We start from the raw sequence: 17,081 nt of genomic DNA, 5'->3' as shown, positions 1-17,081 counted from the left end.
GAATTCCCTGTTATGAGCCAGGGAGGGCAGTGCTACACCTCAGTGATGTGCAGGGGAATTCTTTGTATATTGTAAACCAGATGTAGCTTACATCCATTCTTGTTAGAGGTTGCAGCCTTCTGTATTGCTTTTACTGCCCACGCCAAACAACTTCATGTGTCTTGAATGGGCAGCATGTTATGATTATCACAACTGATGTTATTCTTGTCTTCATACATTAAAACAATTTAATCACAAGTTGCTGTAAACCTGATTATAGCCAATTTTCACTCTTAAGGCTAAATCATGGTCATTACATGACAGACAATTATACTACAATAGGTTTTTGTCGGTCTGCTACACAGGTGGTCACATTGTCCTTCATATCGAACACAGAAAAACTGGTTGCCATGGATGTTGCTGAAAGGTTGGAATTTTACTTTTTTTAAAAATTTTACAGGATGTAACAGTTACTTGCAGATTGATAGATGGTAGAGTACCATGTGTGATTATTCCTAAGGGCAAAGTGGGCAGATGGGGGGGATAAAATAAATAAATAACCATTGTAATTGTTTTGGGACATGCATACAGTCTATATAATGACATATTTGCATGTATACCAAGTAGTATGGTCTATGCTGGACTCACCATAGTTTTCTGTGTTAGTGTGCAGTAATATGGAGAATCACAGGTTTATTTAGGAATATGCACTGTGTGAACATGATAAAAGCACCATAAAAATCCCTAAAACAAGATTTTGACAGACACCCTAAAGTCATTGCTCCTGTTTCTGTGCTCAAAAGTACAACTCTTATTTTGTCAGCTATATTAAAGTTTCAGGACTTGCTGTTCCGAGCGCTAAAAAAGGCTAATCTCTCAGCGCTGTCAGGATCACGCAGTAGCGTGTCCTGTCTTTATTGTAAATATCGGTCAGAAGGCAGCTCTGACAGGAGGATCCTGGTGGACACAGCCTCAGTCAAGTTCAAATTTCTTATAGTTGGTCCACTCTTCACTTCGTCTCCCTGTTATTTGTCATCGGGGCCTCTCCTTAGGTCACTAGTGACACACCAGTACCATAACTTAACTACCCACAAACCTTTGGGAAAAATAACCAAGAGGCACTCTTATCATTGTGACTCCTCTGCCAGAGGTAATGTGAAAACCCCTTCCTTGCTTATACTCTGTCACCATGCATTTCGTCCTTAAGGCTGTCTTCTTTATTTTCTTCCTCCTCTGGCCTCTTTCTCATCCCTCTCACTCCCTTGAGAAAGTTCCAGTTGGTGGCCTTACTCCAGGGTGACTGATGGCAGCTCCATGGGCAGACTCATCCACACTTAATTACCCACAAGCCCCTTGGAAGGCAAATGCAGAGTGACTGAGGTATGCATGCTACGTCGTCCCCCTCTTCCTCTTTTGTTCCTTCATTCCAGCGTCCCTGAGTTGACTAGTAAAGCCCGACCACTGTGGCTGTTTTCACTGTTGCATAACAAAACCATTTTTGGGAAGTTCCATTTGGAAGAGGATTGTTATTAGCATAAACATTGCTCAAGGTTGAGACATTTTTAATGAAATAATCACTTTGACTTGACATATTCCCCGTCGGATATTTCAGTGCAACGCAACTTCAAACTCCCAGAACCGCTCTTCTCACATTTTCAGACGGACCAGCAGGCCTCTGATTGGTCACAGTAAAGCTTCAATGCTTCTGGGTAACAGAGTTTGTCATGCCCGACACCCAGAATGATATTCTGAAAACATGGGATTGCGAGCACGCTGCGAATAAAGGATGAGGCCGGCTGTACTCCTCCGCAGATGCCCTTGAAGCAGCGCATATGCACATATGAGACACTGAGATCAATTTGAAAATTTATTTTCATATAAAAAGACACTATGAAAACATTAGAGGACTACTTTGTACAATCTTATGTATAAAAAGAACAAAAATGAAGGAGAAAGGGAGGGTCTTCAGTAATAAATCAACTGGAATGTTGGATGGTTGGAGAAGTTGGTTAACACTTAAGCATCAAAGGCTGAAGAGTGGAGGGTGAAGGTGAGCATCGAGGGTTTTTGAGTTGGCTTCTACATGGAGTTTCAAACTGTCTTTCGCATGTTTCATATTTCTTTATGGGTTGCTGAGTTTGGCAGGCTTTCAAAACTAAAAAGAAAACGACTTGACATAGTAACATACTCTGATAGTCATCACACCAGAGTTTAAGGAAACTTTAAAGTTGCAAGATGCAAAATGAAACATCTCAATCTCGATCTGTCACTTACCGTTCGTCAAGATGAAAACTTAAAATCCAGCCATCACTGACTCTGAAACTGTCCCTGTACTGTGAGCAAAATATGAAAAGTAACAAAATCTCATATGCTGCTGAAATCAAACCTGGACACTTTATCATTCTTTTTGCAAATCCTGTTTATAATTTACTATGGGAACAAGGCTATGTGTGGATTCAATTTTGAGGTTTCTCTCTAAAATCAACAGCTATGTATGTGTATATATGTATATACATGAAAAACTGAAAATGCTATTGTGGCTGTGGAGCTGGCAGACGACTGCTTTGCTCTGTTGGACACTGCAGGAGGCCCGGATAGTGAATCTCACAGAAGGTCAGGTGAATGTGACCTTAGCTCTGCAACTTGGGATCAAACCCATCTCGCTCCTCAGAGAAAGGGCGAGCTGTAGGTTTGCCTATCAGCTGATTAGCTTGAAAGGTTAGAAGGGCTGCACTCTTGTCTCACCATCTGCGCTGTGCTGCTCTACTACCACATTAGGGATCTTTAAACAGATGGTTTGAGGGCTGCATTGGAAAATGTCAGGACAAATCGCCGTCCCCGGATAATTACTGTTTTGAGCACTCCCCTTCTTCTGCATCCCTGCCTGCCTCTAGCTTTCTGGCGATGTATTTTTGGGATCTTTGTTCTTGGCTACCATTTCCTCCCGCGTTCTTCGAATTGTCTAACATCTCTCTTTCTCCGCACTGTTAGATTAATGGCGGCTGCTTTGAGCACAGAAAAGTTATCGAGCTATCTATCGAATGCATCCCTGCGCCCTGGCACTTTCTTTCTGTCGGTGTGTGGATGTGCTGATGTAGCAACAGCAGGAAACTGGTCGTCCTCTTCTAATGACTGAAGGACGGATGTGGAATGTCAAGCAGGAACCGTCACCGACAGCTCCTCTTCAGTCTAAAACCTTACGGCCCTGTAACCTCCGCGGCTCCCTCTCTGCCATTCTATTTCGCGTTGGCTTTTTCTTTTTTTTTTTTTTTTTTTGGCAGCTGTGCTCACAAGCACAGTATACAATCACATCACAAAGAGCGAAGAAGGAATTATATATCTGGCTTCGATGCCAGCATTAAGATTTCATGCCTCCTAGTAGCACAACGCTGGGTGGGCAGAATGAGCAGCAGAGATGTGGTAGACTATAAACAAAGACAGGAATGTTTGATGGACTCATGTACGAATCCACGATGACGTTCTCGGATCAGGTGATGCCTTTGATTGGATTGAAAAACCTCCTCAGGTAACAAGATTTCCTCAGTAAGTGAGGAAGTTGCTGCCAAACTGATCAATACTTCACTCTAAGCTGCACATTTTTGAGGAATGAGAAATGCTAAATGGAGCTCACGGAGATTCCATTTGGGCATTTGAGATATCCTCTTTTCTGGCATTACTATGACTGGTGATGGCTGAAATGGATTCAGATGCAGCAATCTGTAGAGGCTTTTATCTCCAAGCAGTGGGGGAAAGAAAGAAAGAAAGAAAGAAAGAAAGAAAGAAAAGAAACGACGGAGATGCGAGAATCTGCATGATGATCACTATCCTTCTTTGTCCCTCATGGGGGGGATAACATTCTACGCACATTATCTCAGAAAGCAAGCTCACGTTTATGTGCAGTGTGTCCTAAGTAATTTTTAAAAAAGTTCCACGAGTTATTTCTCACAGGAAATGAAAAAAAAAAAAAGAAAAAAAAAAATTTAAAAAGCAGCACAAGCACAAAAAACCCCCCATAAACCAGTCTGAAAATAAATCAATTCTTCTTGAACAGTTAGACCATAAGAACACAACTCAGTTGGTAGTTATTTGTTTCAATCTTATTATTTTTTTCTTTAAAAGTTTCAAACCATAGGGGAGGAACTTTTTTTTTTTAACTAAACCATAGAAAATACACAAAATGAAGGAACGCTGTGGTGACACCGAGGATGCGAGAGGAATGGATGGGTAGGAGCGCTGAACTGGAACCTGAAAACAGCAGAGAGAGAGGGGATGGCACATATCATATGAGCAGCTCGGTCCCTGCCCCCTCATCCCCTATGCATTCGAAATGACGAAAAAGAAAAGAAAAATGTAAAGGAAAGACTGACTGACTGACTGCTTTCGTCATCCATTAGAAGGGAAAAGGGAATAAATGAAAGCAAGGTGCCTAGGGGGGCTACCAGTGTGAGAAACCTCAGTGAGATCTTTTCCCCTTTGCTATAAAAAGAACTGAACGGTGCAGAAATATTCGTCTTTTACTCTCCCCGCCTTCCCTCCCCTCCCCCAAGTCAAACAATTGAAAGAGCTTTTCTTTTTTTTTCTTCTCCAGAATAAAATCAAGACATTTTTTTCTCAGAAATAAGTTTTTTCATAGTTTTGTTTTTCTTTTAAAGTTCATTTAAAAATTCTCTTCAGTCACAGACGTGTCAAGCCCCTGTTCTTTCTTTTCAATAGCCTCTTTGCGAAAATATAGAGTAGAACAGTCTTCTTTCCATGTCTGTCCACTGCAGCAGTAAACAAATACAATATGGGATCCGACAGAGCACATTGCAGGAGACGGGGAGCTGTGTGTGTGTGTGTGTGTGTGTGTGTGTGTGTGTGTGTGTGTGTGTGTGTGTGTGTGTGTGTGTGAGAGATCCTTTGCAGAAAAAATCATGTACCTATGTATAGCTTTTCAGGAGTCCAGTATCTCTGTGTGCATGTGTGTGTGTGTGTGTTTGACTTGAGTGTGTCTGTGTGTCTTCACACTTCAGTCTGGAAATCTCCCTCGGATGAGTCGGGTGTGTTAGCTGAGGAGGAGTCCCAGTTCTTATTGTGCAGCTCCATCCGGTCCTTCTGCTCTCCAGGCACAATGGACAGCTCGGGGGTCATGGTCTTGAAGCTGTCCCAGGAGCTCTGGTCCTCCGGGGTTGACTTGTCCTGATGAGAAGAGGAAAACCGCCTCGTTAGGAAAGCAGATTCACAATAAAGTCAAATCCTTGTTTTATACAAGATGGGTCACATTTGCAAGGTACTGAACATCGTAGCAGAAGCTCAGACAGCGTTTTAAATCATCAGGTTGGAGTCGTGTTCGCAAAATTATCTAAACTTCCTGTTTCCAAAGCCTATGTTAGCTCTAACCCCAAAAGCCCTAGAATGCCCATGCAGCAGGTGTTGTGGTAATTCGATTAACTGCAGATTTGTTTTGCAGTATGGATTACAGCAGAATATGGACGCAACTGATAAGTGACTTCTTGAGTTTTTCCTGTTGCATCTTTACCTTTAAGGCAGATCTGCAATTTTACCTGTGTTGTTTTGGAATCCTAACAGTTTAGCATTTCAGAAAAAAACTAATTAGCGGCCAAGTGGACCACATTGTAAACAGGTACTTTTGAAAACAAAGTTCACTCTGCCTGTATTGGTCTGTTGTTCACGTACAAACTAAGTTTTAGGTCAATGAAAATGAAGTTTTGGAAAAACTCCTTTCCAGGGTGAAGATTTTCAAAAACTCCATTTCTAGTAGACTGGCAAAATTGTGTGTGGGCCATTATCTCCTTCATTGACACTGGGTGATTTTGTGCAATAGCAAGTATGACCAAAATAGTGCCAGTGCAACTTTGCTAACAGGACATTTTACATTAATGTGCAGTTATTCTTCCACAGAGATAGAATCGGTTTACACATCTGTTTCACCCCTTCCTTGACATACCATTGTTGGTGACCTGCCAGGACCAGCAATAGCCTAATTTCAGGCTTCTGATTGGTAAACATGTCTTTAGAATTAGGTAGATAACACTGTCTGTGCTTTGGCATGCTGTTGATACTGCTTTGATTGTGTTTTTAGCTTTTCATGTGGACTGAGATGATTTTTGAGAAGGACGATGGAAAAAATTAGCTTTAAAAAAAATGCATGTGTGAATGTGGACTGGCACTTAGATTGTTTATAGGGTAATATAATGTTTTTGAATATCAGCTTACAGAGTGCAGAGTCCAACAGCAAAAATCCATTGACTAGCTCATGTAAAACTCAAAAAATATCACAAAATCTAGCTTGTATAATCTGCACTAAAAACGACATATAAAGACGACTTTTCGCTGGTTTATTAGAGGTTGTATGTCAGACTCTTTTTGTGGCAGGGCACCAGCCAACGCTCCAGGAAGCTCGGTTTTATTTAACAAACAGCACACTGAGCACAAATCCCAAAATATCAAAGTGCAACTAGTTCATTTTATGCTTACGTGCACAGAGTACAGTTTTAAACGTGCTGTTCATGTTTGTCCTGGGGCCCATTAGTACCTTTTTTTTGCTGCAGTTTTGACCTTCTATACTCACCGTGGCGGCGCGCACAGTTTCCTGTGAAATAGATGATCATTACCGACACGAGGGCACACTCGCTTCTGCTTTTACCATCAAAGAGATTTAGATAATTACACTGAACTGTTTACCACCTGTGTGGTCTTCCGACTGCCGGTGGTTCGTTCCACGTTGGACTTCCTAGTCATTACTTTAATCATTACTTTATGTACTGCACAGATTTGGAGATGGATACATTATTTGCACTCGCAGAGGCTGAATTACATCTTATGCCTCTAACCTTTGCAAATGTAAGCATACACGCAGAGAAGCCAGTCACTCACAGATATTTCCTAACCTCACAGATAGTAAAAAAGCAGCACAGTACATACCTGTAGTTCAAAGCACCTTTCCATCTTTGGATAATCAAAAAAAAAAACCCGACTTCTGTTCTTTTATTTCCAGGAATGACACCTGTCCTCCTTTATCTCCCAACTCTCCCAATCAGTAACCTTTCAAATTAGCTGATAAAAGCATGAAACCTTCAAGGCTTGGTTCTGTGATCACTGCATGTGGTCTGCAGATGTGCCTACCATGCATGTAAAATACATGTTTGGGGATTAGCCCAAAGTGGAATTAGAGGTGGTATTATGCATGAGATAAGGGCCATTATTCAAATTGGACTCGTTATCTCACAGAGATCTCACAGGATGATTTCACAGATACAAGCAGGGTAAGACACGAGGGATCGCTAGCCCGGATGACACTTGGTGGAGCAAACCATGCAAAGACAAAAAAACAAACAGCAAGATGGACGACTTGTGGTGCTTCCCATGGACAAAATAAACCCAGCTGCTGCAGAGGTTGTTTTTTGACTACATGGTGGTGGATATACATACTCTAAACAAACATTCAGAAGATGAATATTCACCGAATTTTCAGTGTACCTTGAGAGCAGATTCACTGAAAATCCTAAATGTCCTTACTAATGCTTTCTTTGTGCCTATTTGTACATATGCACAGAGCTCAACTGTACGCTCCTTCAGCTTCCTTTATTTCCTTTCTCTGCATTCATTTTCTACACTCCCACCTTTTACTTCATTGCAGCAACTCTCCCAAAATTCTCACATGTAACTTTGAGTTATTCACACCCTCAGTCCTTGTCTATCTCTTCATCTGGCACACACACACGACTCATTGATCTGCAGCAGCACAGTGCTACTCCGCTCCCTCACCTTCCCTCTTGCAGTGTGTGATGATCGTTGCCCAAGCGCTAGGGGGCAATATCTGCCTGATTATCATTTTCCCTGCGTCACAGCCTGACAGTTGGTAAAATGAATACAAAAGGCATAATCTGGGAGCCAATTTGCATGCTAAATGCTGGCGAAGGAACATTTTGTAATGCGGGAGTGTGGGTAATGCTGCAGTTAAGCCCAACTTTATCCCTGGGAGACTAGGCTAACGCGATTGTGCTGCTACTGCATGTCTATCCATTCCCTTTCGCCATCTCTGCCTGCCTCCATTCCCCTCCTTGCCCCAAAGCCCCATCTGATCCCTTTGCTCTCTCTCTCTCTTTTTGCCAGAAACCCCCTCTACTTACACTCGACGAGTTCTTTTCACCTCCGGCAGACGAAATGCTCCATCGCTTTTCCCTCTGTGTTGATGACATGGGAGGGAGAGGACGAGGAGGGGGTGAGAGAAAGAGAGAGACAGGAAGAAAGAGAGGAGAAAGGTGGAGGGGTAGAGGGAGGATCACAGTCACTGACAACTCTGCCCCAAAACAACACCACTGTTCCCACACCTTCATCAGGTGAGCGGGCAGTTGTTGCTTTTGTTCTTACACCTTACCCCTTCTCTCACTCTGTCTCCATCTCTCAGTTTCCCTCACCAGAACAAAAATAAATAAATACATACATAACACTCGCACACAACATGTGCACATGAAGACAAACAGTGCAGACAGTGGTCAGTATCGGTGTAGCTATACAGACAGGCTCAGAGTGTGTTGGAACGCCCTGTATTTTCAACATCCGGACCTGTCAAAGCTGAGAGGAGGAAACTGCGAATGCAAGGACAGAGTGATGGGAAAGAACTACTACAAAAGGGATGAAAGAATTGGAAGACACGTGGGTGTAAAGTAATCTTGATTCTACAAGTCCTCACAATAAATCCACTGTGCAGTGCTAGAGGCTTTGCAGCTCATGTTTACGAGATAATGTTGAGGGAGAAAAAAAGGACAGCTAATCTGGTTATTAGTACATGGCAATGCTACAGTATCTACACCATCTGCATTATTGATTTTATACCTTATGTGTTAATATAACACATAAAATAGTTAAAGCATGGCTATAAAGTGGACATTGCTGACTCTGTATGTTTCGCCTCTGGCTTAAACACATAAACCGAACCTCCCCTGCAGCGCCTCTGCAGAGTTATCCATCGTTCTTTTTTAATGTCCTCATCTTTTTTTTTTCTTTATGCAAACTGTTGCTTGTGGTAACTTGCTTCTCTATGATTGGGCTTTTTTTCTTTCTTTTTTTACTGCTGCTCCAAAGTAACAGGTGTTTCCCAGTGGACGGGTCAGAGTTGGAGCTGGTGATGAGTCCAGCAACACCAGTAGAAAAAGCAAACACAAATACAATAGTGTCTGGTGTTGCAGTTCTCTTGGTGGTTGTATTGACTGGGCAGACTGTGTGTGTCTGTGTGTTCATGTCATCATGGGGTTTGGGTTGGGGATTCGTGTCATTTGTACTGTCTAAATCCCAGTCTGTCTCAGAACTGGCCCCAGACTGATTCCCTGCAGTGGATATTATTGAATGTATCGAGTGGAGCTTGTGCTGTGGTGTTTTTTTCATTCACAGTTTGTGTTGGGCTGCCACAATGGGATATAGGCATGACATTATCTCTACTGTTAAAAAGCAAATGGAGATCTTCAAATCAGCGCTATTTCTTGCTTCTTTCGCTCAGCTTTTCCTACTGACACACTCTTTTATTCTTTCTTTTTGGGCTAGTATTTTCAAATATACGCAGTGCTAAAAACTTTCTTTATACCGTATCAAAAGCCTAAAAAAGCCAAAGAGGTTCAGCGATAGTTTGAACATTAACAGCCATCTGCGAAAGCTGAAATAATGACTTATTTTCTGGTCTGTTTCAGTCACCCTAATGAGTGCTTTTATATTTCTGCCTTATAAGCAGTCAAAGCACCAAACATAATTCAATAATTAACCTCTTAAATCACAGTTGTTGGGCCATCATTGGTCACAATTGTAACCACAATATGGATTTTCATTAAGTGATATCACACCTGTGCAATAGCAACCATTTAAAGAAAAACTCACCTGCAGTGCTCCACTGCTGCTTTTAAAAAAGGCATCAGGGGATAATAGAAGTGCTTTCTATTATACTTTGGCAGATATAGCAGGGGAAATTGAGCCCATGTTGCTGCAAGCACCACAAGACCCCCGAATACATTATCTAGCACTGGATGAAGGGGGTGACAGTCAGCTAAATATGATTTTTTTTTGCCCTGCGCTTAAAGTTTCTGGCGAGCTACAAGAGAGAAAACGCTAGAAAGCTGCAAGCGTGACAACGGAAAAGGGACGAGAACAGTTGATTCAGTGGGACAGAACAGACTAGAAAAAGGATGCTACAGCACAAACATCGAACTACATCTCTAGAAGCCTCTGCTGCAGTGTTGGTGGATGAGGCCCACTCTCTGCCACTCAGAGCGCCCTCCCCCCACCCGCCCCTCATTTGGACTGTGGAATTGGAAAATCGTGTCTGGATGTGGGTGAGCAATGTGACAGGCTGTCTTTGGGAGATGATGGGGGAGGACAGGTGGTTGTGGGTAAGTGGGTTAACTTTACCTTTGTTGACTCGGATGCCCATGGTTCTGCTGACTGTCTGGCTACATTCAAACTGGGACATGGCAACAAGCATGCAACACCAGGCCCAGTCAGCAAACAAAGGACGTAAAACAAGAAACAAACAAACAACAACAAAAAAAAAACAGAAATCAATAAAATGTAGCAGTAAGGCAAAGAAAAGACATACACTGAGTGTGAGGTGGACATGAAACAAACTTAAATTACATTTATACATGAACAAAATGAAAGAGGAGGAGATCGAGTGGATGCCAGAACATGATGGTCATTTTATTGCTGTCAGTGGGCTTTGGATCACTGAGCCAGAACTGCATATCTCTTTCATTATATCATCAAGACAATGATAGAACTAAGATTGCCTATTCAGCACTGGCATAATTTATTAAGGGGCTCAAAAATAGACCGTGCATAGCGTCTTTAGCACCACTTACCCCCTTAGCAGGGAAGGAATCTGTGTCACAAATAATAAGGCCCTTCAAAGGAGCCAAATCTGGTGAATGTAGGGTAAATAAATTCCATTAGTGCAACACACTGCAAACAAACGAGCAATCAGACACACAGGGTCGGTTTGCTGCTGTCTGGGCCTGTGCAATCCAAGGCCGGAGCTCCTACAGAGAAAACAGTTCCAGCTAGCGATCCGGACCTTTTCACCTCCCTTTAATTGGCCCAAGGACACTAAATGAGCTAAATTAGTATTGTGCCTGTTGGTGCACGAAGCCACTGTTAGGCTTGTTCCGCCCGGACTATCCGTCCCCTCATTAGGAGCCACTGATAGAGCCAGTGTGCTAAAGCTACACTCCGCCAACCCTCAGTTTTCATGGGCAATTTGTGTGGAGGGATGAAAACAGCTGATGAGTTTATACTCGGCATGGAGAAGGGGGCAAGGAAATAATTAAAAACAAGCTAATGAGAGGAATTAATTATTCAATTAATGCCTCAAACGTGCCACCGCGGGCTGAGTTTAGAGGGAGAAATTGGAAAATAAGGGGAGACAACAAGAGAGAAAATGTCAAACTGTGAGGACGAATAGAGGAGAGAATGAGATATGGAGAGGAAGAAGAGGGGAGGACTTGCTTTATTGCTGGAATGTGAAATTGAAACCCCTTAGCTTAATGCCAGCAAATTGACTATCAAGACCTATGGGTTTAGAAAACGCAGGCAAATTGCCCTCCCTGAATCAACAAGAACTGGCTCTTTGTCATTTAAAATTATACATCTTCATTTTACAGGAGACATCCTCAAAGCGTACACATTACTTTCGCTAAATTCCCTCATAGTGGCCTCAAAACATTGCTGGAATATCAATAACAGACATGTGCATAAAGACAGGACCCTATCTCCCTTTCATGGGCTTTACAAATCAAGAATCCCCTCAGACTGTATCAAAATACATTTCCATATGTAGCCTAACAGACAAGAATTTCATCATGTAATTCACACTAAGCCATTAAGGTAGAATCCCGAGCGCATCTTTCATCATCGAAAATTTGCTCGCCGCTCCTGCTCTGATCCAGCATCAGTGAATCCACAACAAAGTAGACTTGTTGCCTTTGTCTTTCTCTCCTTCCCACCGCGTTCCACACAGCTCCTCGCTGTCTATCCGGAGAGGCAAACCAATCCACGCTTCATTTAATCAAGAACGCAGCAGACGACGGGATGGAAATATATCCCATTTGAGAGCTAAAAAATACATCAGCCAAGCCATTATGCAGTGCAAGCTCTCTCCCTCTCTCTCTTTCACACACACACACACACACACACACACACACACACACACACCCACCGTTCATCCCACACACAGCGAGGCACAATGCTGCATCATTGGGCACTGCATGCAAATTTGTATTTTGACCTCCTGAACCCTGTGGAAAGGATAGAAAACGACAGGCTAACTCAACAGTGACAGAGGCCAAGAAGCTGCGCTAAATCTCAACATTAGTGTCGACACTAATGCTAATACTTACTGTCTTCGGTCCACATTGCATCCTCTCTGTCTTTTGGTAACCCCAATGACTCCATTTGTATCCTGCCCCAATTGTGGAATACGCAATGAGCGTGGACTCCATCCATCTGCTGGCCATATGGCCCCTGCCAGAGCATTCACTGTACTTAAAGCAGGGTAGGATTTGAATTTGTTTTTCAGCATTAGCATTAATGTGAAGAACACTTTCTATTCACTCCACCAGAGTGTAGTGGAAGGATTAACCCTGCAAATATTCATCTTATATGGGGGCAGACGAATGTGTATGCATCAAAAAACCCACTTGATTCCTGTTAGGCAACTGTTGTTTCAGGGTCAACAAAGCAAAGTAAGAGCTAACAACCTAACATTAACATACAGAAACCTGTATAACTCTTTAGTTTTCAGAATGCAAACTAGTTGCTTTCTGCGCTGAAATGGATATGGATGTCTAAAAGAGGCATGAGATAAATATGATCATGCCTCCAACTGACCTTTGTTAGCCGTAGTTTACCAGTTCGGCATTTTGCTGATAGGTTTTAAAGGTCATGCATATGTTTTTCAGAAATAATAACAGAATAAATAACACAGAGCTGCATTTACATTTATTTTCAGACAGCAAGAATAGCTCTGCTAGCTTCAGCAGCCTGATAGAACAGACAAGGTGATTTTCAGCATTGAGGTTAATGGGGACTCCCCCTTTTCCGGTCACGTCTTTCCTCTTCATTTCCGTCTATTAACCACAACACGACAGCTATGCATGTGATAAATACAGGGTTTACCGGTTACCAGGTGACATAGAGCTAACAAGAATATGAGTGGGTGGGATGGAGCAAGGAAGAAAGAAAAGGAAAAGCAAAATTCAACAGTTTGAAGTACGTGGATTCTATCTGTGATGACACATGTAATGCCCAAGACCACTTTAAGCCCACCACACTTACACAGAAAATTGGATAAGATGTGAGTTTAAAAAAAAAAAAAAAGTGCCCATATCTCTCTGTGTGAGACATTTTCTGATATCCACTCATCTCCTCAAAACAGCCAACACAGAAATCCTACCTTTCCAGAGTAAAATGGATCAGGTCTCTCCTGACCCTTTTCTGCCTTTGTAATATTTCGGAGAGTCTCTCCTCAGCACTCATTCAAAAGAGCATAGTGTTTGGCCCTTTTTAGTGCCAATGAGCTAGTTTATGGTCAGAATATCATGGTTTATGAAGTGATCATATACCGGTTTGGATGGGTCATTGTCTTTATGAACTGATTTACCACTTGGCAGTGGTGTTTAGATCATATTTCAGGCACTGAAATGGACTTGGCGACTGTATGGGGTGTCACAACACAAACAAAAACAACAAATACAACAACAATAAAAGCAAACAAACAAACAAAAATCCCCACCATGTTTTGTTCCTCATGGAAGAAAAATCCAGTCCTAAATCAGACCAACATACAAATCCACCTCTCCTGGTATAATGCTTCCAGGTTGTGTATTTCTATATGGATTTGCATAGGAGCCTGACAAAGGAAGGGGAATTAGCATTCATTACCTGAATGCTGAAGGGGTTTGTGCTATGATGCACCGAACTGTTACACAAACACACCACTAGGGGAGCATATAATATCAAGGTTTATCAAAATACAGTCACTTCACAATGAAGCAGCACTGACAGGTAGCAGACGAGCAGCTACATGAAGTAAATTTATAGTTTGACACCATTTGTGTTACTGTAATTACACATATTAGTCTATACACTGATGAGGTCATTCACTTTTAGTTACAAGTTACTCGGCCTGTCAAGCTTTCTGTTCCCACATTGCACACACACACACACACACACACACACACACACACACACACACACACACACACACACACACACACACACACACACACACACACACACACACACACACACACACACACACACACACACACACACAATGCAAAAAGTGGCAGATTTAACTTTATTCTAAATTTTATTTAGGACTTTGTTTTAAACAGGGATACACTTAGCTGTATTCTCACTTGTACCTAGCAGCTGCTGATCTTACCGGCTAAAAAGACCGCTGAGGTTTTCACATTTTATAAGCTAAAATTAGCTGGCAAATAGAACTAATATTAATTATTGTGCTTACATGCATACCAGTATCCCATTTATGAGGCATATCCTGGTTTTAGGTGCAGCGATATTTGGTTTTTCAAATCTACATATGCATGAAAAACACTAGTGTTCCGATTACTGCATAGTGTTTGTGCAAGTGTCTGTGATGATTACAAAACAAAAAGGCAATTTAATCTGACATTCTGCTAACTCTAAGTCTAACCTTAAATTAACCTGACAGTGGCTATAGAAAATGAGGTCACTTTGGCTAATAGCTGGCTGTGCAAGATTAAATGCCAACATAGTGCTGCAGATTTGGCTTATCCACCTTATTTCCAGCAATGGGAGATGACACTGACAGAAAGTATTGAACAAGTCCTCCACTTTGACCTGTGTCAGGCTCTTATTGCCACCATGTAGGGCCAGGTAGCATGGATGAAGATGACTGATATAGAATCATCATGATGGAGTTCAGTGACCCCAAGTGGAGATAATTTACCCATTGTGTGACATAGTTGAACAGTTCATGGGAACAAAAGGAAAAAAAAAAAACAGTACAAGCAGCAGCTACAATATCAGTGAAACAGTAATCGTGGGAAATATCGCTTGGTTTTTGTTTGTGTCTATTGAGGTAGCCACAAGCTGTCAGAAACCAGGATAACATGTATACATGCAACAGTAGCTCAGTTTCTTTGGGGGTACTCCAGTGAGCATATCTAGGTCTCTAAATACCAGGATATGAGCTTCTTAAAGCCAGGATAAGAGCTTATCCAGGTTGTGAAATTGAGATATGAAGTTTACATGCACAAACGTAAAACTGGGAAACCCAGTTGTAACCACAATACTCAAATCCATGTAAGCACAGTCATTGCTAGTTCCATAAGATGTATTAAACTGCTGTCTTTGACTGACTTTAAACCAGTCCTTTTTTAAATCCTTGTATTAGGGTGTTAAATGTACACTTCAAGGGTGCACATGTGATATCATCCTTAAAAAATTCTGCTAAAGCTGCATGTCCCAGGGAAAATTCAGTATCTTTAGCTTCCATGTGGTGTAGTTCCTAGTATTCCAACTACGGTAAAGATATATGTAATATTTCTCACTTTGCATATAGACACATACACATCACATCTCACACATGTGGACAGATCCAAAGCTTGACAGACCGAGTTACAGTTGCTAAACTATAATTGAGCACAGTTTTGCTGCATGAAAACACACCTACAGAACAAACAGTGACAAACTATGATAGATATACTGTTACATGTAGCGCATCGGTTCCAGTCTACTTTAGCGTGAGTTAATGGGGGCTCTACTGCACGAGGTTTATGCTGGGTTTAGTATGTCTTACGTTGACTTTCTTTGTAAACAAGGGACGTTCTGCGCACTAGCGACGGCTCTGTGTTGTGCCTCGGTGGTGGGGGAGGGGGCACCTGTGGTGGGCGAACACCAGCCGGCGTGGTTAGTAGGGTTACAGGGTGTTTAGGGTTCCTGGTTAAGATACTGTTTAGGCACTTTTAAGGAGAGATAGGCCTGCAGAAGTGAGGGGGTTAAGGAGTCTGATGATGAGTAGATGGGAGTGAGGGTTTTCCTTCTACTGGTTTTTCCTGGAACTGACCAGCTCCCTTCATCGTTAACAGGTGAGATGCTTCACAGCGCCTGTCCTTAAGCAACTAAGTGTGTCAGTTTCAACTTCTGCAGTACTTTGGGTGTCCATCCGTGAGAAGACATCCTAATGAAATGCAGTTATGTTTGCTATTAAATCACTCACTCATGCTGTATATGTGGCGATCACTGTCAGCGTCTGTCATATGGCTTGGAAAGGAGGTTGTTAAAGTTATTATGAAATGATTATATCGTTAGTCATGCAGTAATTGTCTCCTAAACACAGTTTATGTGCTTTAAACACAGGCAGCGCAACAGAGTGATCTCAGACATAAAACAATAAGCACACAAACAAAAAAGAAAGACGTGGATACACTCATGCACCACCACACACAGAGGCAGGCAGCCACACACATAGGCACTTGAATATGATAGTGTATGAGCAAGCACACCCACCCACACACACACACCCTTCTCATCTCCATAATTACTGTATAGTCAGCATGTCCGTGTCTGGGGGTGACTCTCAAAGTGAGATGTTGACAACAGCAGCGCTGAACTCAAGCTGGGGCCCGTCAAAAGGCCTGACACTGATAGCATTATCCATGTAATTATTCACAGTTAAGTGAACTGCCTACTTACTTGTACCACAATGGATTTGGATGAGTAAGCCATATCTGCACTGCCCTTTTATTTCATAACTTAAGTGACGTCACTAACCCAGAGGAAATATGCACTCCAATTTTTCTTAATTAGTTTAAATACAACCTATCTATTATTTGTGGCCGGTCTTTCATTTCTTTTTACATTTGGGCATAATTTCAAAGCACACCTGAGCTCCCCTCTGAAGCACATTAGCATGCTGCGGCACAACTATTAGGAGCCACAGTCTTGTAATATATGGCTCATGGCTTTGCAAGCAGCCTGCCATTTTTCTTCTCGTCCATAAAATATTTGCTTGGCATGGAGGAAGGGGGGAGCCGGCCAGCGCTTCTGAAAATCTTGATCAAGACGTTGAG

At 42.1% G+C, this 17,081-nt stretch overlaps 1 protein-coding gene across 23 annotated transcripts in view; it reads right to left on the bottom strand.

Moving 5' to 3' along the window:
- Nucleotides 1–1,833: 1,833 nt before the first annotated feature.
- Nucleotides 1,834–17,081, bottom strand: part of adgrb2 (adhesion G protein-coupled receptor B2) — a 226,936-nt gene continuing 211,688 nt past the window's right edge. For 15 of the 23 annotated variants that reach the window (XM_035949386.2, XM_035949383.2, XM_035949384.2 and 12 more), the window contains 2 exons: nt 8,112–8,165; nt 1,834–5,157 (listed from right to left, as the gene is read on the bottom strand). In XM_035949386.2, coding sequence (XP_035805279.1) covers nt 4,981–5,157; nt 8,112–8,165 — 231 coding nt within the window. In that variant the 3' untranslated portion in view covers nt 1,834–4,980. The other 8 variants (XM_035949387.2, XM_055018232.1, XM_035949396.2 and 5 more) reach the window with 6 other exon arrangements.

The sequence above is a fragment of the Amphiprion ocellaris genome, chromosome 15 (assembly GCF_022539595.1).
Source record: "Amphiprion ocellaris isolate individual 3 ecotype Okinawa chromosome 15, ASM2253959v1, whole genome shotgun sequence".
Classification (NCBI taxonomy): Eukaryota; Metazoa; Chordata; class Actinopteri; family Pomacentridae; genus Amphiprion; species Amphiprion ocellaris.
Note: the sequence above shows the minus strand (reverse complement) of the source record. Positions and strands in the feature narration are given on the sequence as shown.